Source organism: Suncus etruscus, chromosome 3, assembly GCF_024139225.1.
Source record: "Suncus etruscus isolate mSunEtr1 chromosome 3, mSunEtr1.pri.cur, whole genome shotgun sequence".
Classification (NCBI taxonomy): Eukaryota; Metazoa; Chordata; class Mammalia; order Eulipotyphla; family Soricidae; genus Suncus; species Suncus etruscus.
The window spans coordinates 94754679-94780565 of NC_064850.1; the positions used below are offsets into that span (position 1 = coordinate 94754679).

Here is a 25887-nt window from a genome sequence, read left to right on the forward strand (position 1 = left end):
GGCAAGGGAGCCCTAAGTCCCCCTCCTCCATTCCATTCCATTCTTCCTTCCTGGGTTTCTCCAGGACCGGTTTGAGGAAGGCTGGACAGGGCGGGTCCCAGGTATATTCGATCTTGCCCACACACCCCTGCCAAGGACAGGACTAAGAGTGCTGCCGTCCTGGGCGTGGGGCTGGGGGCTGTTAAGAATCGAATTCTTAGGGAGGACACGCCTCGCATTCCCCGACCGTGAGCGTGTAGACTTGCTTCACTAGTGGAAGACTCCCGGTATTTGGGGACTCCAAGTGAGGGCTCTGTAAGGATCGCTCCGCAGATAGGGCGCCATGAACCCATTTATTACTTCTCATGAGCTAGTTTCCCTGGAGCCAGTTCCTCTCTGACCAGAGCTTCGATGGCTAGGAACGGTGCCGCAGGAGTTGCCACCGGAGAGTTCGGCTGCCAGGCGTCCAGCTTCCTGCTCCCGCGGTGCCAGTTAAAGATCTAGTGGGAGAAGGCCGGAGTGACGGCTCATTCATTCAGCAAATATTTACCGAGCGCCCAATGAGCTCCAGCACCAGGGTTGCCCGGGGGGCGTGCAGCAACTGGGAAGTTCATTCCAGGCGCCCCCACTCCCCAGGGGTTCCAATGCTCCACGGGAGCGGACCCTGCAAGCTCCCCAGGCCCCGGGCCACAGGGTCTGGGTGTGTTCAGGGCTAGCAACACGCTTTGGGGGGACGGGGGACTTGCCCCAGGGGGTCCAGTCTCAAGGGTAATCAGGTGGAGGAGGAGGAGGCAGACGGTGGGAATGGAGGGGAATTGAGGGGTGGGGTGGGGAAGCAAAGCACGCACATCACACACACACAATAAAGTGAACAAGTACAACCACCACCAAGCGCACCCCAGCCAGCTGCTGCGAGAACGCCCGGGAGCCGGAGCCAGCCCCGCTGGGGAGAGCGCGAGTCCCGGGAGCTGCGGGGCGCGCGCGGTTCGGCGCTGGCGGCGGACTGGGCGGGCGGAGGGCGCGGCCGGCGGGAGGGGCCGGGGCGGCGCCGGGAGGGGCGCGCGGGGCGGCCGCCGGGCCCAGCAGGTGACCGCGGGCCGGAGCCAGAGCCCGAGCGGAGCCGGAGCCCGAGCGGATCCCGGGCGGGCGCCGCGGGGAGTCGTTGCGGGCGGGCAGCTGGGGCGAAGTTGGCCGGAACATGGCGGAGTAGCCCGGGCGCACAGGACCGCGGCGCGGGGCGCGGTGGCCGCCATGGCCCGCTGGATCCCGACCAAGAGGCAGAAGTACGGGGTTGGTGAGTGCGCCCCACGCCGCCCCGACCCCGCCGCCGCCAAGTTCGCGGGAGCCGCGCGCCAAGTTGGGGGCGGTCTGCGCGCGCTGCCGGGGACCCTACTAGGCTCCGCGGTGCTCGCGGGCGCCCCCGCTTCCGACCCTTTTGGGAAGGCGCTCCAGGATTTAGGGATCCTAGCTGGAAGTGCATTTGGGTTGCATGACCGGGGGGTGGTGGCGCAACGCTCGAACCTCAAATTCCAGCCCTTTCCAGAGCAGACACCTCAAAAGCCAGAGCGCTCTCCTGTTTTGGGGGGAGCACAGCCCTCTACCGCCAGCCCCCAAGTCCATCCCGCCCGTTCAGGAGTTTGTGCAGGGTGGTGGACGGCGGTGTTCTTCAGAAGCATCCCGAGGCGTTCTGACTTCTCACTAAGGACTCCTCGAGCTCCCAACTGAGAAATGTAGAATCCACGCCCCCTCCCCAACCCCAATTCCTCCTAGAGACGCGGACCCCTTAAGTAAGCGCTGGATGAGCAGCTCCCGGGGCGGCGTGCAGGCGAAGGCAGAGACAGGAAGTGTGGGCGCGGCGCGGGGGTGGTGGCCCTGGAGGCCGGCGGTGTGGACACGGCTCCTAACGGAGGGAGTTTGCAGAGAATTGAAATCTGCCCTCGGAATCCGGAGTTCGGTCCTGGGGCTGTAAACACTCTGGGACAGATTCCCCACCCGGGACCCATGACAGTGCCGTTGCAGAGGTCTCCCAACGATGTGCAAAGGGGTCCCGGGGATGTTGGTCTGGCTCCGGCGGTGAGCTTTTCCCACCGGAGCAAAGGACGGAAGGTGTCCCAGTAATTCGGCTTTGTGGGCGATTCCGAGTGTTTTTGTTTTAAACCAAGCATACTTGTGTGTGTTGAGAAATTGATCACTTCCTCTGGGGTTCATTCATTTGGCCTCTTTGTAATGTAATCTTTTCCTTGGGTCCTTTCCACGCCCCCATTTTTCCCTTACTGTACTGGCTGTCAGGGAGTGCTCCTGTTTTGAGCTTTTTCTGTGCTTTCTGATGATGAGTAAGTCAATTTGATAGTCTCTGGACAACTCTAGGTTCTTTTCAACGCTAGCCTCGAGTCACTGAACAAAACCACAAACCCCTATATTTAGGTTACTGTTCTCTTTACGCTTGTAAAAGTGTGTTTAAGAGAATTTGGAATAGAGGGAAGATGAGAGATGTATTGTATACTTCATGCACCGAGTTTTTGGTTTTCAAAACTTCTGGAATACACGGATATTTTTAGACTCTTGAGTCTGTCATAATGTTAATGCTCAGAACTAGGAGTTTGGAAGTTGTTTCTGCTGCCCCCAAGAAACCAGGTCTTGAGGCTCACACAGGAAGGCTCTTCCCTGCCAGGTGCCACTTACTTAGCCTGAGTTATGTAAATGAAAAACTAGTGATTACAATATTGGGGATGTAAGACCTTACCCTACATGCTGTTCCTGAGCCCTTGGAGGGGTCATCCCACAGCACAGAGCCAAGGGTTAGCCCTTGAATACTACTGAATGTGGTCCCCCTCAACTCCCATGGTGGAAAGTAGAAGGAAGTAATGAAAACATTTTTAAGTATCATTGACAACTAACTTTTAAATATGCCTTATTTAGTGATACTTAATATTTACTTGCTACATGTAGGTAAGTTACCAATTCAAGATTTGTTGAACTATATAAAAGCAGTTTGTAAATCTTTTTTGACTGTCATCATTAAGGCAGTAATGTCCCACAAGTGTGGTTTTTATGACTACAGTCTTAGGAACAAGCATAATAGGTTCTCTTCTATTTTCACCCAGTCCTGAAGTTGTGTTATTGCTGTTTACCATCGCACTAGAAAAACATCTGGAGTGTATTTCTAGGACAAGGGTGGGAGTAACACCCTTACCACTTACCTCACACAACACAGAATTTGATTAATCTGGATTTGACAAAAGAACCACTGTGGGGACACATTAACTGAAGAGAGAAATCCCTAGTGTTTATTTCTAAAACACTTTGAGGCTCTCCTCATTTCCCTGCTTAGAATAAGCCTTCCTTAGCCTCAGGGTAAAGTCTAAACTGTGTCCAACTTTCAAGGTTCCTATCTTAGGCTTGAACTGTTCAAATATCTTCCGGCCTTATCTCTCAGGCTTCTTTCATTCACCCTCCTATGCAGACACTGCCCTTCTTTGCTCTTGTGCAATGTGTCCTGGGGAGTCCCTCCTTTGGGACTTTGTCCCTTTGTGCTGGTCCCCAGTGCAGAGTGCTTCCCCATCTCTGCATCCCAGGATCCAACCCTTTTCTCTTGGCTCAGGCCCCTTTCCACTATCTGTAGTTTTGCCCCCACCCCTTCCCAAACATTGGTAGCTTTTAATTCCTGTACTGTGCTACCACGGTATTTTGTTACTTTCTTAGGCTAGGTGAGTCAGAAAACTAGTGGTTTGTATTACTGTCTCATAAAAGGCAAACAAGCACAAGTCCAAGATACAAAGTGAATCTTTTTTGCCATAGAGTAAACACGCAATTGAGATTTTCAGTGCATGTAGTTACATTTATACTAGATTGTAGTCTCTTAAGTATGTAGCACCATAACACTGCTGGACAGTATCAGAAACCAAGGAGATAGCACAAAAGACTGGAGTGCATCCCTGGCACTTTATACATTTTAGGATTATCGCTCTTCCCTAAACTCATAGAGTACATTGGTACATCAGCAACACTTTTCCAAACATAAAGCACCCCGCTTGGTTACCTGAGCATAGTCAAGACTGATGCCTACCCCCTTTCCAAGTATTGCTTGTCAGTAAATTAATTAAAAAATGTGCATGTCTTAAGTATATGTGTATATATGTACATACATATATATGTATATATATATTCATTAGTTATTGGGTTACATTCAGCTGTGCTCAGGGGTTACTCCTGGTGCTGTGCTCAGAAATCACTCTTGGCAGTCTCAGGGACCCATATGCTGGGGACTAAACCGGGGTCAGCCACATGCAAGGCAAACACCCTGTCTGCTGTACTATCGCTCCAGCCTCTAAAATAAATATATATATTTTTGGCCACACCTGGTGGCATTCAGAGGTTACTCCTGGCTCTATGCTCAGAAATCACTCCTGGCAGTTTTGGGGGACCATATGGGATGCCGAGGGTTGAATCCAGGTTTGCTGCGTGCAAAGCAAACACTGTACTCACTGTGCTCATCACTTCAGTCCCTAAGATGAGCATACTTTTTATGATAACTTAGTACAGCTTTTTCCCCCATTAGGTTTAAACCCCTCAGCTGTTGGCAATGTTTTGTTCTATTCAGCTATTCAGTTAATGACTGAGTGCAGTTGTAGCTTGTAAGTATCCTTCATCTTTGCAAGTTAAAAACTTCTGGAAACACTGAAGAGATGGTTTTTGTGAATAAAATCATCTGGCTGGATTTGGGTAGCACTGTTAGCACTTCTGAGCATCTGGGAATAGTTTTGTTTTGAGGTACAGAGGAACCATTTGAGAGCCTTTTGGGGCATTTGAGATTCGTTGTTACCCTATGTGAGGAGAGCACTTGGCCTCAGTTTGAATTGTGCCCAGCAGCTAAGCTGTCTGCTGCTGGCTGCCACAATGGGTTGGACCTGACATAGCCAAGATTTTTCTCTAGGGACTGAAATGCAGCCTGGGCTCTCTCAGTTCTTAAACAGCACTGTTCACCCAATCCCTAGCATTAAGTGGGCCTCAGTGACCTGAGTGTGTTATCTATGTTACTAAGAGAAAGCACCAATAAAAATGCTTCTTTAAACTTCTGGTCCTTTACTGCAGAGGCGTGACATGCTTATTTTATTATGCAGGGCAACTATTTTCCCCTGGAGCCACAGAAAACTTTCTTCTTTTGGTTGTTTTCTTGTCCTTTATTCCCCCCCCCCCCCTTTCTCTCCGTCTCTGTCTGCCACTTTCATGTTTGAGGTTTTTGGATTAGCATTTTTATGTAGATTTTTAATACTTTATTGACAAATACCTCTATAAAATTACTTGTCAGTTGGGGCCGGAGCCGTAGTACAGTAAAGTGTTTGCTTTACAGTCAGCCAGCCCAGGTTCGATTCCTGACTTCCCATCTGGCCCCCCTGAGCATTGCCAGGAGTGATGTTAGATCATAGAGCCAGGAGTAACAACACCTGAGGATCTCCAGGTGTGGTAGCAAACCAAACAAAATAGAACAGAGTTACTCCTAGATTATTAAGAACACATCTACTCCATACTAATTATATAAGAAACAGACACAGATTATGTTGAGGAAGATGAAGTCTTTGCATAAATGATTTGTTATTATTTTTTTGGGATTTTTGGTCTGTATGTTTATAATGATTTATTTTTACTTTTAAGCCTTCATCAATTTGGCGGTTGCTAGGCCTAGTTTGTTTAAAAGTATACTTTGTAGACTCTCAAATGCAGGTGAAAATTCAAATAATTCATTTGAATGTAAAATAATAGATTATGCTATATAGCATAGAATGTGCCTCCTTGCCAAACAAATAACCCTAAAGATTGGAACTTGGTGCTTAGGAAACAAAATAATTGCTTACCAGAGTTGTTCTTACTCTTTTGGTTGTATGTCTTGGCCATGACTAAGTCAGTGAACTGTTTTTCAGAGTAAATGGGGGGAAGGGTGTGTTCAAGGGCTATTCCTAACCCTGTACTCTGAGGCATGACCCTTGGCAGTGTTCTGGAAACCATATACAGTGTCAGGGATATGAACAAGGGCAGATGGCTACTGCCTTGCTATTTGTTATATCTTTGCAACCCAAGATGATTTTGTTGTTGTTTGTTTTGGGGCCATACCTGGCCTTTCTCAGGATTGCTCCTGGCTCTGAGTTCAGTGATCATTCATGGGGACTGGAGAAATAGTACAATGGGTATGGTGCTAGCTTTGCATGCAATTGATCATGGTACCAGGCATCCTATAAGGTCCCCATGCACCAGTAGTAATACCTGAGTGCAGAGTCAGGAATGCTCAGTAACTACTGAGCATTGCTAGATGTGGTCCTAAAACAAAAGGATAAAAAGAAGGGATCACTTGGAGACCATCTGGAATGGGGAGGGGAGAGAGTAGGATTGTTCACATGTAGGGCAAGTGCCTTTCTTGCTGTATTTTCTCTGACCCAAGAATATTTAATTGCTTAAAATACAAAGGATCACAAATGAAAGCTGTATTGAAATAGTTGTCAAAACATTTTTTAAAACTGTTGATATAGTTTGTATCTTTCTTTATTAATACATTTTTTGTTTTGTTTTTGGGTCACCTGCCAGCGCTCAGGGTTACTCCTGGCTCTATGGTCAGAAATTGCCCCCAGCAGGCTTGGGAGACCATATGGGGTGCCTGAATTCGAACTACCATCCTTTTTACATGCAAGGCAAACACCCTACCTTCATGCTATCTCTCTGGCCCTCTTTATTTAAACATTTTATAACAAGATCTAGTTAGAAGTGTGCTAACTACCATTCTTTTAAATTAGCAGTATGCATACATAGGTTTTTTTCAGCATTTCTGCATTTACCATAATATGATATGAAAATACCTGATTTCTTCTGAAGTATCAAAAGCACTACTAATATTCCTTTAGTTTATTGACTACTTCTTCCTTCTTCCTTCCTTCCTTCCTTCCTTCCTTCCTTCCTTCCTTCCTTCCTTCCTTCCTTCCTTCCTTCCTTCCTTCATTTATTTATTTATTTATTTTTGGAGTTTGGGCCACACCTGGCGGTGCTCAGGGGTTACTCCTGGCTCTCTGCTCAGAAATATTTATTTATTTATTTATTTATTTATTTATTTATTTATTTATTTATTTATTTATTTATTTTTGGAGTTTGGGCCACACCTGGCGGTGCTCAGGGGTTACTCCTGGCTCTCTGCTCAGAAATAGTTCCTGGCAGGCACAGGGGACCATATGGGACGCCGGGATTCGAACCAACCACCTTAGGTCCTGGATTGGCTGCTTGCAGGGATAAAACTACTGTGTTATCTCTCAGGCCCCCAAACAAATTTTGTTTTTGTTTTTGGGCCACACCTGGCAATGCTCAGGGGTTACTCCTGGCTATCTGCTCAGAAATAGCTCCTGGCAGGCACGGGGGGGGGGGGGGGGGCGCGGGGAGGACGGGACGGGACCATATAGGTTGCCGGGTTTCAAACCAACCACCTTAGGTCCCGGATTGGCTGCTTACAGGCAAACACCACTGTGCTATCTCTCTGGCCCCATGCATTTCTTTTTTTTTTTTTTTCCATGCATTTCTTAATTGAAGTAAATATTAGTGTCACTTAGAAAATATAGATGTGGGGCCGGAGAGATAGCATGGAGGTAAGGTATTTGTAAGCCAGGAGTTACCCCTGAGCGCTGCCGGGTGTGACCCAAAAACCAAAAATGTGTGTGTGTGTGTGTGTGTGTGTGTGTGTGTGTGTGTGTGTGTGTGTAATTATTTCTCTTTGAATCTATAGATCCTATGAATTTGGACACAGATTAAAAATCCTTGACTGAAGACCACACAGTTAAATAGAGAATTCAGCAAGTACCCTATCCACTGTACTATTTCTCCAACCTTCTACAACTAATCTTCTTTAAAAAAATATTTAAAAAAAAATATTCTAATTTGTTGTTCTCAGCAACTTTTCTGAGAAAATCTGAGAAAGTTGGGTGCCACTTCTTTTCTTGGTATTTCATTAAATCATTGAAGCGGTGCTATGATTCTTCCACATTGTGGACTTTTCCAGATAACAGCAGTGAGATGCACAGAGATAAATTCTCATCTGCTACAGTGACTTCAGTACTAAGCTGAGATGCTTCTCCATGAGTTTCCTGAATTTCAGTCATTTTTAGGCGACTTGGGTGATACCCTCTGGGGGCTGTGGAAACTATCCAGGAATGGTAGTAGCTTCCGAAGCAAAAATAGAGCAGCAGTGTAAAATACTTTATTTTCTCTAGTAAAGAGATAGAGACTGCTGCCCAGTTGGAACTTTTCTCGTCTTACCAGTTACGTGCAATAAATGCTGACCTGGAGATCCTAGGGGCAGTTCCAGAGCAGATTCCTGTGAGCCAGGAGTCATGTTGTTGCCTGAACTTAATTGGACTTAATTTGTGTTTTTCTGATTAAAATATGTCATTATTTCACTAACGTTGAATTCACTGTCAGTGGTTCTTTAATGAAACCTGAACTAAGTTTGTCTAGCACATAACATTTTTTTTCAGCGGAGAGGGAAGATTGAACTACTCTTGGGGTAGCAGGGTTTAGTAAGTGCTGAGTCATTGGATCAGAGTCATTATGAGCATGAGTTGGAAGGAAAGATGTAGTCTAACTTGCATTTAAATCGTTTACTTCCTATTATTTCCCTTCATCCCCTTCCCCCCCAAAAGACAGTTTTTACAGTAAGAACATATATACCCTTCGGGGAGTAATTAAAAAGGGGAAGATGGTTCAGGGAAGTAGCTCACTAAGTGGAATGCATGTTCTGATCCTGGGTACCACGTGAACATGTTTCTCTGAGCACTGTCTGTGACCCCACTGTGCACTTAGCCAGGAGTTGACCTGAGCAGTGCTGGGTGTGGCTAAAACAAACAAACAAAAAGGGGCCGGAGCAATGACACAGTGGTAGGGCATTTGCCTTGCACGTGGCTGACTCAGGATGGACCACGGTTTCATCCCAGGTGTCCCATATGGTCCCCCTAGCCAGGATTGATTTCTAAGTGCATAGCCAGGAGTAACCCCTGAGCGTCACAGGGTGTGGCCCAAAATAAAAATAAAGATGAAAAATACTAGATATTAGGAGTAATGTAGGAAGAAGAATAAAGATAATGAGCCAGGGATTTTCAAGCAGAGGTAGTAGCAAATTTTGGTTTTAATTTTAAGAGACACACTAGTAGGGCGGAGAGGTAAGGAATAAAATTTTATTTCAATAAATTTTTCCACAAAGCAGAATATTTCCAACTTCTTGTTTAATCCCAGTGATATTTAGTGAAATAACATCATAATTATAGTCTGCATATAAAGTATTTCAGTACTGTCTAAAGAAATAAAATGGAATATGGATCAACTCTCCCCTTTCCCCGCAGTGGCACCCTTTTGGCTTTCTGCTCAGGGATCCCTCCTGATAGCACCAGGGATTGAACCCAGATCAAGTGAATTTGCCCACTGCACTCTCTTCAACTTTCCTATATAACTCATTTCAGCTCTTTGAAATAAGTTGTAATATATTTGTAATAAAACATGTAAGAAGATTATAATAGAATTTGTCCTATGTGTGTGGCTTAAAATTAAATATGGATACATAGCTTGATCTTTATGAAATATTTTTAAAGAGAGCAAAATAATTTTCTCGCTAGTCACATAAGGTGAAAAATTACTGGGTACATCTACTCTTTGTGGACATTAAAGAATAAAATAAATCTCTGGGTGTCTTTTGACCTGGTTTGTAAGTAGCCTTCAGTCTTTTAGGAATTACAGATTTAAAAATATTTTTGGTTCCCCCCCCTTTTTTTAAGCCATACATGGTATTGCTCTGGGCCTATCCTTAACTGAGAGATCACTCCTGGCAGTGCTTGGGAAACTTTATGTTGAACCAGGATTGGCCTTAACCCTAACCACTAGGATTTTATTAATCAATTAATTTATTTATTTATTCATGCATTTATTTATTTATTGGCCATACCCAGTGATGCTCAGGGATCACTCCTAACTCTGCACTCAGGAATTACTCTTTGCAGTGTTCAGAGGTCCATAGGGATGCTCAGGACTGAAACCAGATTAGCTATGTGCAAGGCAAATGTCCATCCTGCTAACCTGCTGTACTATATCACTTGGGCCCCCTATGTTTTTTGTTTTTTTTTTTTGGAATTTGAGTCACAACCTGGTGGTACTCAGGGGTTACTCCTGCCTCTGCACTCCTGGCACTGCTTGGGGAACCATGTGGAATGTAGGGGAGTGAAACCAGATCAGCATCATGCAAGGCAAGTGCTTACCCTCTGTACTATTGCTTTGGCCCCCTAGGGTTTTATTTTTAAGCTTACAAAAGCACAGTTAAGATAAGTATAATAAATTTTGTTTTATTTTATTTTTGGGTCACATCCACTGGCGCTCAGAGGTGACTGACTTCTGGCTCTGCACTCAGAAATCGCTCCTAACTGGCTTGGGGGACCATATGGGATGCTGGGATTTGAGCCACTGTCCTACCTGGGATGGCTGCATGCAAGGCAAATGCCCTACCACTGTGCTATCTCTCCGCCCCCGAGAATATTTTGAGAAAGACTTATGTTAGCAAGAGAAGCCAAAAAGATGGTCATCATGTTAAAGGGAGCCCAAATCTTCTGGAAACTTGGGCCTGAAATGTGGGCTCCTCACTCAAAGGGTTGTCTGCATTGCTGCTGGCATCAGACCCCAGCAAAAGACAAAAGTAGCCTTTGTCTTTCCCAGAGCTCTGTGCCATTGCGAAGCCACTGGTGTTCAGATGGCTTTGTAGGCATGGATTTCCCTTTCCAGATTGTGCCATTTTCTCTTAGACTTCCACACTAGGTTAAACTCAGAGTTTGTTCATGTGAGATGAAGCCGTTGGACCTTGCCACGCATGAGCTGAGAAAACCATGCTTGATCATTCATTGTCTTTTAGAATTTGAGGAAAGGAAATTGTAAAAGAGTAATTCACATTTGAGAATAGCTCTTGCTGAGTAGGAATGTCTGTTGACTGGTTGCCCTTTATCTGGGCTTTCTCTGAGCCTGCAGCTTATTCCCCACCCACCCTTTTCTGCTAAGACCAGTTAGCAAACAAATAAAAAAACTGTTAGAAAATTCTCACTTAAAAATTCTAAAACTCTAATGCCCTTTGTGCATTGAATCAGACTTTTTTATTTGTTTATTTTTGTTTTGTTTTTTTTTTCAGGAATACAATTGGAAATGCTCAATGTTTACTCCTGGCTCTGCACTCAAATTACTTTTGGCAGTGCTTTGGGGACCATATGGGATACTGGGGATCAAATCTGGGTTAACTTTGAGCAAGGCAATTGCCCTACCCATTGTACTACCGCTCTGGCCCCCATCTTACATTATTTTAAGAGGTAGATTCTATATACATTACCTCTTGACTAAGACCTTCATTTGTGGGGAGGGGAGAGGAGGAGAAAAATGCCCCAAAGGTACTGTATGACTTAGCCAGTATCACACAGCTAGGAGCAGTTTTGTGTTGTAGCTTGCCTGACTTGGATCTACTTGATTCCAGGAGAGCAAGTTTCTTTATCACATCTACTTCAGAGTCTGAAGAGTAAGTTTCCCCACTTAGTCTCAAGAAGAAAATGTCTGTGTCTTTGTTTTTTGTTTTGTGTTCCAGGTGGAAGTTTTTTTTTTTGTGGGGGGGGGCACACCTGGGGTTACTAAGTGGTTACACCTGGCTATGCGCTCAGAAACTGCTCCTGGCTTGGGGGACCATATGGGACACTGGGGGATTGAACCTCAGTTCGTCCTAGATCAGATGCATGCCTTACCGCTCTGTCACCGCTCTGGCCAGGTGGAAGTTTTAATATGAAGAAGATTCAACTATTAAATTATCTCACTTCTATAATTGAAGTATAATAGATGTGACCTTACAATAGATTCAGTTGTACTACACAATGTTATATAAACAGATTAATCTTGCTATCTGAAAGTAAAGCATTCCCATGAAACCTTCCTAGTCCTAATGATAGTCCTAATGATAAAAATGAAGAAGCAATTGCCTTTTTAAAATTTAATACATTTTTTAAAATTTATTTTGAGCCACACCTGGCAGAATTCAAGGCTTTCCTGCATTCAGGGAGACTGTTGACTATTGTGGTGCCTGGGATACAAGGTAGGTACCCTTCCCGCTGTATCATCATTTTGGGCCCTATGGACATTTTAAAAAAAAAAACAAAACTTTATTTTTATTTATTGATTGATTCATTGATTGGTTGTTGGGCCACAATGAGTGATTCTCAGGGGTTACTCCTGGCTCTGCACTCAGAAATTGCCCCTGGCAGGCTGGGGGATCATATGGGATGCCAGAATTGAACAAGGTCCCTCCCATGTCAGCTGCATGTAAGGCAAACACCCTCCTGCTACGCTGTCTCTCCGGCCTCCCTATGGAAATATTTTAATTATTTCCATACCCCCAAAATGAACATGAAATCTTATTAAATAAAATCTCTTATTTATTTGTTTATATTTTGGGGTCATACCAGCTGTTTTGAGGGGTCACTCCTAACAGACTCAGAGGAATATGCCAGAGATGAAACCCAGGTCACATATGTGCATTGCAATCTGTGCTGTCTCTCAGGTCCCTTTAAACTTTTAAATATAAATTTTTTAAACTTTTAAAATTAATAAAAAAAATTATTTTGGTTTTAGGGCCACACCCAGGAATGCCTACTTGTGGCTCTGCACTCAGGGATCATTCCTAGTGGGCTCATGGGCCATATGGGATGCGGGGGATTGAATCCAGATTAGCTGTGTGCAAGGCAAATGCCATATCTGCTATACTATTCGCTCATGCCTCTCTGAACTCATTTAAAAAATGTTTTTGCTGTGGCCAGAGTGATAGTGCAGTGGAGGGCATTTGCCTTGTATATGGCTGACCCAAGATGGACCTGGGTTCTATCCCTGGCTTCCCATATGGTCCTCCAAGCCTTCTAGGAGCGATTTCTGAGTGCATAGCCAGGAATAACCCCTGAGCGTCACAGGGTATGGCCCAAAACCCCACCAAAAAGTTATATTCCAGGGGCCAGAGAGATTGCACAGTGGGGAGGGCATTTGCTTTGCACATGGATGACCCGGGTTTGATCTCTGGCATCCTATATGGTCCCTTGAGCCTGCCAGGAGTAATGTCAGAGCTAGAAGTAACCTCTGAGTATCATTAGGTGTAGCCCCAAAATAAAACAAAAAAATTATATTCCACATCTAAGTGAGATGGCTACAGTATTTTTTTGTCCAACATAGTGTAATGTTAAAGGTTCATTACAGGGGCTGGGAAGGTGGCGCTAGAGGTAAGGTGTCTGCCTTGTAAGCGCTAGCCAAGGAAGGACCGCGGTTCGATCCCCCGGCATCCCATATGGTACCCCCAAGCCAGGGGCGATTTCTGAGCGCATAGCCAGGAGTAACCCCTGAGTGTCAAATGGGTGTGACCCAAAAAAAACCCCCAAAACAAAGGTTCATTACAAATAGCTGGATTTTAATCTTTTGATAACTGAATAATATGTAATAGTATATACAAGCATCACTTTTTCTTTAGCCCTTCATCTGTTGATTGATATTTTGGTGAGTTCTGTATTGTCCATTGTCAATAATGGTGTAGTGGTGTGATTTATCTTTTTGAAGTAGTGTTTTTTTTTTCCTTCAGATAAATACCTAAATGTGGAATTGCTGGGTCATAATAGAATTCTAGCTTTAATTTTTGAGGGCAGGTTTTTACTGCTTTGCATAAAAAGTGAAACAGTTTGCATTACCACCACCAAAGTTTAAATATTCCTTTGCTTTGCATCCTCACCAGTGCTTGTTATTTCTGGTCTTTTAGGGGAATAACCCTTCTAGCAGTATGAGTTAATATCTCATGTGGTTTTGATTTGCATTCTTTGATCATGCTATTGAGTACCTGTCATGTGCTCATTGGCCCTCTGTCTTCTGTGGATAAATTTTGGTCCCCCTGTCTTATTTTTTCATGTTTGCTTTTTATGAGTTCTTTATAGGTTTTGAATATTAACTCCTTATCTGGTATTTGCAAATATTTTCTGTCATTTGGTTGTTTGCCTTCCCATTTTGTTGTTTTCCTTTACTGCTCAGCTTCCCCTTTTCACATGTTTGGGAAGGAAGTGTGTTTTTTGGAGGTTCTGACCAGCAAAGTGGAAGTCATGGTGTGGTTCACCCCAGTCACATGGTTTCAGGCCTGTGACAGGAGCCACTGATCTTTGATGCTTAACATTTTGGTATTGACATGATTTCAGTTACAGAATGAGTGATGTGACATTCTTAGGACCTTATCATATACTTGAGAATGAATGTGGTACATTTACAAAATGTACTTATTTGGGGGAGACATGCTCAGGGGTCACTCTAGTTTCTCTTCTCAGGAGTCACCCCTGGGGGGCTCAGAGGAATATTTGGGATGCCAGGGATAGTCTTGCAAGGCAAGTGACCTACCACTACATTGTACTATCTCCAGTTCTTGTTTACAAATGTTGAAGACTGTTTGCTTGGTTGTTTGTTTTGTTTTTTTGGGTCACACCTGGCAGTGCTCAGGGGTTACTCCTGGCTCAATGTACAGAAATCACTCCTGGCAGGCTCCGGGGACCATGTGGGATGCTGGGATTCTAACCACCAACCTTCTGCATGAAAGGCAAAGGCCTTACCTCCATGCTATCCCTCCGGCCCCCAAAATGTTGAAGACTGAAGGTTACTTACAGCCTGGGGTGGTTTTTGTTATTTTTTTTTGGGGGGGGGATACACCCTTTGTTTCTCAGGACTTATTCCTGGTTCTGCATTCAGGGATTACTCCTGGTTTGCTTGAGTGACCATCTGAGATGCTGGGAATTGAACCGTTTAGCCTCTTGCAGTGCAAATGCCCTAACCATGTAAAATCAATCAGGCCTCTGTTGTTGTTACTTCTGTTTCTGAGCCACATTTTGTAGAGATCAGTGCTTACTCCTGGTTTTGTGCTCGGGGATCACACCTGCTAGGACTTGGGGAACTATATGGGTGCTGGGATACTATCTGGGCTAGCTATTGTGCAATGCAAGCCTTGTGAAAACTTTACCTGATGTTCTTTCTCTTTGGTCCCTAGAATGGTACTTTTTTAGACCTGTGTTTTGAAAACAAACAAACAACTGCAAACAAAAACAAAAACCATGATGCCTTATTCTGAAGACTTGATCTAGAACAAGTTTGAAGAAGGCTCCTGACTTACGATGATTCAGTTTCTTCAGCTTTGTTCTCCTGGTGGGAGAGTGTGGCTGGCCCTGGGGAGATGTGGCAGCCTGTCTTAGTGCAGAAGCCCTTCCGAAGCATGCAGTGTCCGTCTAGCTAGGCTCTGGGGTCCTTGAAGTTTGATCAAATAGAAGGTTTGTTCCCTTGTTATTTCCTATGCTAAGCTTGTTTCTCCAATCATGACATAATGGAAATTGGATGATCACTCAGGACCATGGGTCCATTCCCCAGTATCACGCCATCCCATGAACACTGCTAGGAACAACCTTAACACTAGGTGTGGCTCCCAAACTAATAAATGTTACCATAATTACTTTATTATTTTATCTTGTTTTGTTTGGGGCCATACATTGTCCTCTTCAGGGATTACTTCTGGCTCTGTGCTCAGGGAGAGAACCTGGGTTGAATGCATGCAAGTCAAATATCCCACACACTGATACTGTCACTTGGGCCCATTTATCTTTTTTTTGTTTTGTTTTGTTTTTGTGTTTGTTTTTTTGTTTTTTGGGTCACAGCCGGCAGTGCTCAGGGGTTACTCCTGGCTCTACACTCAGAAATCGCTCCTGGTGGGCTCAGGGGACCATATGGGATGTCTGGATTTGAACCTTTGTCCTTCTGCATGCGAGGCAAACACGCTACCTCCATGTATCTCTCTGGCCCCAATCTTATTTTTACTTAATTTTTTTAATGATTGAAATTCTATGGTGTATAATTCTGTTCATGATGGTTTCCCATGCTGATTCATTTTAGAAAGAATAAATCTTGTTGGTTTCAGAGGCACAGTTTCTGTTAATTTACCTAGTTATATGTACTTTTCCTCAATCAACAGATATTAGAACCATAGTTAAATATTTATTGTTTGGGGGGACTGGAGAGCTAGTACATGGGTAAATGTTTGTTTTGTATGCTGTTAACTCAAGTTCATTCCTTGGCACCACATATTGGCCCCTAAACCTGCCAGGAGCGATCTCTGAGGATAGAGGATAGAATAAGACCAAAGCACTACTGTTTATAGCTCAAAATTTAAAAAAAAATTACTTACACAACATTTTCCAGGTGCACTCATTCAGTGCACCAAGCCCTGAGCTGCTTCTCTGGGCATTTTGCTTGCACTGTTTTATCCCCACTCTCCTGCTGCCAGTTCCCTCTCTTTCATTATTGTTTTTGTGATGATTGGGAGTTGTGAAGTTGATTGTACATGTAGCTGTGATGCTAGTATAGAAGTGGCTGGAGGTCACATGCTATGGTGCTGGGAATCCCAAATAGAGCTAGAGCCACTGAGGTCGTTCAGGCAGGTGGTATGGAAGAACTAGGCAGTTTCATTGGCCTTATGCTGGAATGGGAGGTGCCTTACCACTGAGCTGTTTCTAGGTCCCCATTTACTGTTTTTAAAAGGGATCCTGAAGAGCTGGGCTGGGATGTAATATTTGGAAAGGGGGATGCTTACATCACCCTTGGCCCTGGATAATAGGAGAAGTATATGGAAGAAAAGTGCAGAGAAGGAAAGAAAATCGAGGGGGGAGGGAAACAGATGAGAAACATTGGGGAGTGGGGTTCTAGTGGTTCTGAGTATAAAGGAGCGCAGTATCTAAATATCCAAATTTCAGTCCACAACACTGAAAACAAGAGATTCAAATTTCAAAAACCAAACCTCAAAGGTGCATGTCCAGGTGGCAGACTGGGGATGGGAAGGGCTGGGTAAGGAAACCTGGGATCCCTGATGGAAGAAAAAAGACATTAGTGGTGGGGTTGTTTTTGGAACATACTAGGTCTAAAATCCAAAATACGAATAATTTTATAAATTATGGGGCTTTATAATATTTAAAAATTAAAATAAAATAGAAACAAACTTAAAAGGGATTCTCAAACTAAAAGACAATTGAAATGTTGGTAAAATTAGATTTCTCATGAGCTGGATATTGGGATTGATTGTGGTTTGACAAATTGCATTAACTTAATGCAACTTTTTTCAGATATTGGCTCAAGTGTACAATACACATGCCCTCAAGCTTAGCAGTTCCATTTTTTTATTTTGGCTTTGGGGCCATACCTGGTAGTATTCAGGCATTTCTCCTGGCTCTGCACTCAAAAATTGCTCCTGGAAGGCTTTGGGGACTATATGGGATACCAGGAATCAAACCCAGGTCCATTGTGTGCAAGTCAAATGCCCTACCTCTTTGCTATCTCTCTGGCCACTATTTTTTGGGGGGCCACATCTGGCAGTGCTCAGGGGTTACTCCTGGCTCTATGGTCAGAAATTACTCTAGCAAACTCTGGGACCATATGGGATGCCAGGGATTGAACCTGGGTTGACTGTGTACAAGGCAAATACTCTACCAGCTATGCTATTGCTCTGGCCCCCTGCAATTAATTACATTTTTATGAACTTGTATTACTAACATGTGTGGAATGACAGAGGCAAAATCACTCAACATTACAATAAAAACATAAAAAAAGTTTAATTGTCAAATAGTTGAGAATGGGTTTAGAGATTTTTTGGGAGGGGATGATGGAGAGCACATGTATATAGTGGAATCCATTGCAACCATCAAGAAGAATCAATTTTAGTGATTTGTAGAATGTCTAACAAAGATGACATCAGTAATCAAAGGATAATCTGCAAAAAGTGGGGCAGGATCTGTGGTTTTCCATATTGAAAAATATATTTGATCCTCTTTAATGTCAGATGAAAGTTCAGTATTTTTTGTTTGTTTTGTTTTTGGCTCACACCTGGTGGTCATGGATTATTCCTGGCTCTGAACTCAGGAATTACTCTTGTAATGTTCGGGGGACCATATGGGATGTCAGGGATTGAAACTGGATTGGCTGCATGCAATGCAAGCTCCCTACCAAGAATTATTTTTTTGTTTTGGGCCACTTGCAATGGGGCTCAGGGGTTACTCTTGGCTCTTTACTCAAAAATCGCTCCTGGCAGGTGCGGGGGATCATCAGGGATGCTGAGTATCGAACCCAGGTCCATCCTTGGTCATCCACATGCAAGGCAAATGCCTTACCACTGTGCTATCACTTTGGCCCCCCTACCAAGATTTCAAAAGGACTAAAAAAGGAAAAGCAAACCCAACACAATTAACTTTAAAAATATACGTTATGCTAAGGTCTATTAAAATTAAGAACCAAAAGATACCATTGAGAGAGAATATTTCCTGTAAACAGACATACTACTATATTGCAAATATATAAAGAATTATAAAACATTAAGAGAAAACAACAAGTTAGTAGAAAATGGGCAAAGAATTTGGATACATCAGGAAGAACAGTCTACAAATGTGCTGGCCAGTTGTCACCAGGGTGATGGAAACCCAGTTGTGGACAATTAACACCAATAGGCAGGTTAAGAGAAAACAACAAGTTAGTAGAAAATGGGCAAAGAATTTGGATACATCAGGAAGAACAGTCTTCAAATGTGCTGGCCAGTTGTCACCAGGATGATGGAAACCCAGTTGTGGACAATTAACACCAATAGACAGGTTAAACTGACAAAAGTAAAATAACAAGGCAAATGCTAACTGCTGCCTCTGTGTGTGGTGATGCTGGCTCCCAAGCAGACGGCAGTGTCCATTGATGCACTGTGCGCTGTTGGTGAGCAGACCGAAGGGTGACCTTCGTCCAGCAGCTTCCATTCTTAGGAAATGAAACTACAGATCCTCAAAAATACTTGTACAAAACGTTCATAAGTGCACTTTGAAAATCACCCTAAATTGGAAACCACACATTGCCCATCAACAGTGGAAGGACTATATCTGTGTTGGTGACCTCATGTAATGAAATGCTGCCTGGCAGTGAGAATGATTTATATGCACACACAGAAATGAGACTAGCCTTCACAAACTTACATCAAAGTGAACTAAGGCAGACTTCACATGTTTTTTCCTTCCCTTTGTTGTTGAGATGACTGTAGTCAGACACTTGGTGTGTAGTGCTCTACAGGGGTCTCTAGCTTTTTAGAAGTGGGACTTTTAAACAATTGACTGTGTTGTGCCAGAGGTCACATACTTCTTGTTGTGCTAGGATTGTGACAGGCGCAATTGCTGGCATGTGGGCCAGTGCCAGGGATTGAACTCTGTGCCTTGGACTTGCCAGGCAGGTGCGCTTGAGCTGTCTTTGCCCTAAAGCAAATCTGTTTTTAGCAGCCGGGTCCCTAATTAATTACCTTAAATGTCTGCAGACAAAGAGATGAGGATGGCAAGTAGGACAATGTTCCATTTGGTCAGAGACAGATTTGTTATTCAGTTTTCAGTTTGTGAAAATTAAGTGAAGTGTACACCTACAGTACGTGTACTTTTGTGCATTTTAAACATAGAAAATTGTGGAAAGAGTCAGCTGTACATATATTAATACAGATTGTTTTCACAATATAATTGAGTAAAAGGACAAAGTGCCAATGTGTCTGCACTATTGATTTCTATCAGATTGATAATTGTGCCATTTCCATTATGTGTCAGGCTCTATTCTAAGCATTTAATACAATAGACAAAGCAAAATGTGTGTGGACTTGTAAATGTTAGACTTTCTGAAAGGGTATGTAAGAAGCGACCCATTGTTTCTTTGAGGGGAATGTGGGAATAGGGTGCCAGAATTAGAAAAAAGAATGTTTATTTAATGTTTCACCTATTAAAGTTGGTGCAGTGCAAATGGATACCAGCTTACAGAAATACGTTGAATCTGACAATGCTGTTATCAGTGTAATTTGTGACCTAAAGAAAGCAAGTATTGTCATTGCTGTATTAGAGATACAGCAACTGAAACAGGCTACTTGGTGGTTTGCCCCAAATCATGCAGGATATCTGGGCTAGATTTGACAAGTAGGTTTTCCAGGCTCATTCAAATGAAGCTTAGCCTTGCATAATCTAGCAAAACCCACTTTATGTCTTCCTGGATTTATGATGAGCCATCTGTAATTTAACATTTTTCTTTTAACTATTCAGCTAATTACTCTATATAATTGAAAAAACAAACCCACAATTTCACTTGTTAAGGACAAAATAGTATTTCATGTTGATACTTTTCTCATCTCTTCCTAATCTTAAAAATTTAAACTTAAAGGGTCATGTCTCACTAATTTTAATTTGCTGATTTGGAGGGGGGGGTGGTTGAAATGGCTATTTTATGATGGCTAGGCCATTAGTTGCAAACCATTTCTTTGTTCAAAGGCAATAAAGTATGTTATTGTTTTATTTTGATAAGTTATTAGAAAGTTACTCTGCATGCATAATATTTGATTTAAATTTTGTAACATAATATATCTCAGAGGGCTGAAGAAATTGTACAGCAGGTAGGCCTTGTATGTTTCTGGTCCAGGTTTGATCTCTGGTACCAATACAGTCTCCCAAGCTCCTGTCAGTAGAGCTGGAACCCAGAGATAAAGTAACAGCTCACAATTAGGAATAGACCAAAAAACAACTCCTTCCAAAAAATGCCACTCCAAATATATATAAAAATGTATATCATAAATGAAAAGTGCATTTTATTAAAAAAACAACATTTACACATGATTATTTCTGTAGCCTAACAGCACAGTTAATCTTTTTTTTTTTTTTGGTTTTTGGGCCACACCTTGTGACGCTCAGGGGTTACTCCTGGCTATGTGCTCAGAAGTTGCTCCTGGCTTCTTGGGGGACCATATGGGACGCCGGGGGATCGAACCGAGGTCCGTCCTAGGCTAGCGCAGGCAAGGCAGGCACCTTACCTCCAGCGCCACCGCCCGGCCCCTGCAGTTAATCTGATCTGCATTTTTCTTTCTTTTTGGACCAGGTGCTCAGGGATTACTCCTGGCCCTGTTCTCTGGGCTCTGGGGAACCACATAGAATGCTGGGGATCAAACCTGAGTGGACCACATGCAAGGCAAGCACCCTACCTGCTGCAGTAGTGATCCAGCCCCCAATCTGCCTTTTTAAAAAAGGATAGGTTTTTACTAAAGAAAAATGTTTTAATGAGGGCACCATGATTTAGAAAGTTATTCATAGTTGTTTTAGGCATATAACATTTCAGTACCAATTCCACTACCAGTGTCAACTTCCTTCCACCAGTGTTCCCAGGTTCCTTTCTACTTCCTCACATGCGCAACCTGCCTCCTTGACAGGCACTTTTTTAAATCTGGTTGTAGTTCATTGTTTGTTTGTTTTTTTAATGAAAAATAAGATATGTTTTAAGTTACTGAATACTGCAAGAGGATATTGATTGATTCTAAGCCTCGTGGTAAACTGATACCAAAATCCTGGTAAGTATTCCTGCAGCCTATAGTCAGTGCTCTGGCTCATCCGTGCTTGAAATGGCACAGCCATTGTATGTAGAGCAAAGTTTTTCAGTACAGCTTCTTGTGGCGGGACTTTTGAAGTCCAAGTTTATTAACTTTTATTACTCTTTGTCTCTGTGAAGTCATACAGGGCTCCAAGCCAAGTGAAAAGTTAGGAATAAGATTACCATACTTCCTGGTCAAGAGGGCAGCATATAATCTTTATCTGCATGTTCTCTGGGTGGGAGCCTTCTCCATAACCCCAGCCTGACAATCAGATGCCCTTCTTTGATGACTTAGTAGTAAATAGAGATGAAGTGTGTGTGTGGGGGAGGGAATAGGAGAGAGAGAGTGGGAGAGGGAGAGGGAGGGGCAGGGAAAGGGAATAGGAGAGGGAGGGCAGAAAGGAGGAGGGAAAAGGAGTGGGAGAGGAGAGAGAGAAGGAGGGTGAGGGTGAGAGGGAGAAAGTGGGGGAGATGGACAAAGAGGGAGAGGGAAAAGGAGGGGAGAAGGAGAAAGAGGGAGAAGGAGGGGGGAGATGGAGAGGGAGGAGAAGGAAGGGAAGTGGAGAGGGAGAGGGACGGGAAAGGGAGAGGGAGAGGAGGGAAGAGGGAGAAGGAGAGGGAGAGGGAGGGGAGAAGGAGGGTGTGTGTGTGTGTGTGTGTGTGTGTGTGTGTGTGTGTGTGTGTGTGTGTGTGTGTTTGCTCTGAGCTGGTTCTCAAAGGATTCTGTCGTGAGACTGGGTCAGAGTCCTAATGGTATAAATGGTCTCAGAGTCCTAATGGTATTCAATTATGACCGACCAACTTTATAACTATCTCATGGTGATCAGGTAAAGTAAGTAAGTAAGTAAGTGTGTGTGTGTGTGTGTGTGTGTGTGTGTGTGTGTGTGTGTGTGTTTGCTCTGAGCTGGTTCTCAAAGGATTCTGTCGTGAGACTGGGTCAGAGTCCTAATGGTACAAATGGTCTCAGAGTTCTAATGGTATTCAATTATGACCGACCAACTTTATAACTATCTCATGGTGATCAGGTAAAGTAAGTAAGTAAGTGTGTGTGTGTGTGTGTGTGTGTGTGTGTGTGTGTGTGTGTGTGTGTTCTGAGCTGGTTCTCAAAGGATTCTGTCGTGAGACTGGGTCAGAGTCCTAATGGTACAAATGGTCTGTGCTGTGAGCATCTTCCAGGAAAGTATCTGAACTCTCAGAAGTCTCAGGCTTTTTGTTTTGTTCCCATGCTTTTGAGGAAGTGCTCACTCATGGACTCAAAACTGCCTGGGATCCCCAGAGGTATGAGTAAATAGTAAATCACACATAACAAGTTAATTAACATGGGTCCTTTGAGTCAGGCCAACTGGAATTTGAATCCTCCCTTGCTGAGACTGACTTGATTCACTATTTTGAGGAAGCACATTTTTTACTGAGAATTTGGTCCAGTGGTTCATGGAGACTTATGTAATGCTTATTAGGATAAGAAATATGTAGGAAAAAATGGTGAAATAGTAGGCCAGTATCCATGAAAGCTATTTAAATATCTTTTTATTGAGCTGACAAAACACCCCCAAGTCTCCCTCCAGCCTCCAGAACCCATGAAACATCAAGTTTTACCCCAAGCACCAGGTCAGCCATTTCTGGTTCTACCACAGATTCTCATCAAATCTGAAACCAGAATCCACCAAAGACCAAATCCTTTATAAGTCTGTCTTACAGAAGACTAATGCCTTCTTGGGTTGAAAATTCCTGAATCATGTTTTCAAAGACCCTCAGATGCTTTGGAAATACCCAGTTTATTTCTGGCCCCATGATGGTTGCTACTCAAGCTGTTTTCATATCGCCTGGTAGCTTCAGGGAGGTCTGTTTATGTGCTCACATTCTGACATGATTTGATTCTGTAAAATTCTTTTCATGTTTGAACTCTGATCTAAGCCAAGAGCCTTGGAAATTTTGAATCTGTCTTTTAAATTTTCTTCCCTGTGTTGTGTGTTGGCTGGCTCAGTTCAGAATTTGGTTAGATTTACTCTACAAAATGGTAAAACAAACTCTGTTAAACAAACCTTATACCCATCTTTTTTCCCTATGGTAATCTTTTGTCTAAGTTTGTGACCTGAGGATAAATTGTAGGCCAAGAAAAGGAGAGCCCTTTATTATGAATGTAATCAGACTAAAGTATCAGATCAAAGCATATTACAAGGAACATATGGATATGGCTTTTTGGTATGATTTTTTTTCTTTTTTTGCTCTTGGTGGGATGCCTGATGTGCTCAGGGGCTATTCTTGGTTGGTGCTCAGGGATTACTCTTGGCAGAGCTGTGAATCCCGTGATGCTGGGTTGAAATTTGTTCCTCCTGCACACAAAGCACACACTGGGCTTCTGGAGCTCTCCAGCCTTGGTGTGATTTCTTTTGAGTCTCAGGCAACTATATTTTGTGTTGAGGAGCTTAATTAATAGTTTACAGAGTATCTTACCTCTGTGGTCCTACTTTAAAACTGCTCATATCAAGAAATGACAGATGGAGGAAACATAAATACTATCTAAAAAGAAACATATGTTCTGCCATAATAAGCCATTATCTTACATGTATCAGCAGCCTAGGGTGACAGGATTTTTGTAGAGGGCTTATTTTCTTACTGAACTACTCACTATAGTTTGGACTGTAGTTCCCAGGTTTGTTTGTTTGTTGTTTTGGTTTTTGGGCCACACCCAGCGGTGCTCAGAGGTTATTCCTGGCTCTGCACTCAGAAATAGCTCCTGGCAGGCTCAGGGGACCATATGGGATGCTGGGCATTGAACCCAATAATGTCTTAGGTCTGCCATATGCAAGGCAAATGCCTTACTGCTGTGCTATCATTTCGGTTTCTTCCCATTTTTTCTTTTTTAATTTTAACCACCTAGCCACAAAGAGACTTCATATAGGACTAAGTGCTTAAAAAGCAAACAGAAAAAAAGCCAAACACAACACACACACACACCCCAAACCTAACAAACTGGTTTTTAACTATTTGGGATTTCTCGGAATTAAACTACTTCATAAAAGTCACTTATTTTGACTGGATTTCTTTTTTTTTGGGGGGGGGGGGACACACCCGGCATTGCTCAGGGGTTACTCCTGGCTGTCTGCTCAGAAATAGCTCCTGGCAGGCACGGGGGACCATATGGGACACTGGGATTCGAACCAACCACCTTGGGTCCTGGATCAGCTGCTTACAAGGCAAACGCCGCTGTGCTATCTCTCTGGGCCCTTGACTGGATTTTTTTTTTTTTTGGTCACACCTGACAGTGTTTAGGGATTAATTCTTGAGGCACTTGATGGACAATATGTGATTCCAGGGATTGAACCCTGGTCCGTTATGTGCAAGGCAGGTACTCTTCTTACTATATTGTTGCTCTGGCCCCTAAAGTCACTTAATATTTTATGTTCCTGAATGCTTAAAAGCTCATTGAAAAATGTATATAGCACAAAAGTATTGATAATCAGGTTTAGGGAACTGGGCTTGTACTTGGTGTTACAGATACAATAAATTTATTTAATTTAGCTTATTTTTTATATCTGTAGAAAAACTATTTTTTGTTTGTTTTTGGACCACACCTGGTGGTGCTCAGGGGTTACTCCTGGCTATGCACTTAGAAATCACTCCTGGCTTGGGGGACTATGGGACACCAGGGATCGAACTGAGGTCCATCCTGGGTCAGCCACGTGCAAGGCAAACGCCCTACTACTGTGCTATCACTCTGGCCCCTGAAACCTATTTTTTAAAATGGGACCATTAGTGGTGGAAAAGTTGCACTGGTGAAGGGGCGTGCATTTTATGGCTGAAACCCAATTACGAACATGTTAGTAACCATGGCGTTTAAATACAAAGTTAATTTAAAAAAAAGAAAAAAATCTTTAAAAATATCTGCTTTCTTTCTACTTCAAATTCCTAAGAGTGTGAAGAATTTTTAGGGTTTATTTTGTTTTATTTTATTTTATTTTATTTGGTTTTTGGGTCACACTCAGCAGCAGTCAGGGGTTACTCCTGGCTCTATGCTCAGAAATCGCTTCTAGCAGGCTCGGGGGACCATATGGGATGCCAGGATTCAAGCCACTGTCCTTCTGCATGCAAGGCAAACGCCTTACCTCCATGCTATCTCTCCGGCCCCTATTTTATTAAGAATTAAATTTTATTTGCTTATTTAGTTGAGGCCTGTTGGTCACAACCATTGGTGCCCAAGGTCTACTTTGGTTTTTTGCTCAGGAATGAGCTGTACTGGAACTTGGGTGACCATACGTGGTTCTGGGGATCAAATCAAGGTTTGGTATTAAATCAGGGTTCCTTAAGGAATTAGGGACTATGTAAGGTCCAGCCTTACCTGCTCTGACCCAGTTTTGTTTTCTAAAAACTACAAATTAAGTACCAAGAAATTTACATCCATCAACTAAAAACTTCCAC

The 25887-nt window shown here is 43.3% G+C and overlaps 1 protein-coding gene across 1 annotated transcript in view; it reads left to right on the forward strand.

Annotated features, from left to right (window-relative positions):
* The first annotated feature begins 1230 nt into the window (after nucleotides 1–1230).
* Nucleotides 1231–25887, forward strand: part of DOCK5 (dedicator of cytokinesis 5) — a 239930-nt gene continuing 215273 nt past the window's right edge. Inside the window, exons 1-2 of the mRNA XM_049770834.1 lie at nucleotides 1231–1453; nucleotides 1772–2038. Coding sequence (XP_049626791.1) covers nucleotides 1231–1453; nucleotides 1772–2038 — 490 coding nt within the window. The remainder of the gene's footprint in view (nucleotides 1454–1771; nucleotides 2039–25887) is intronic.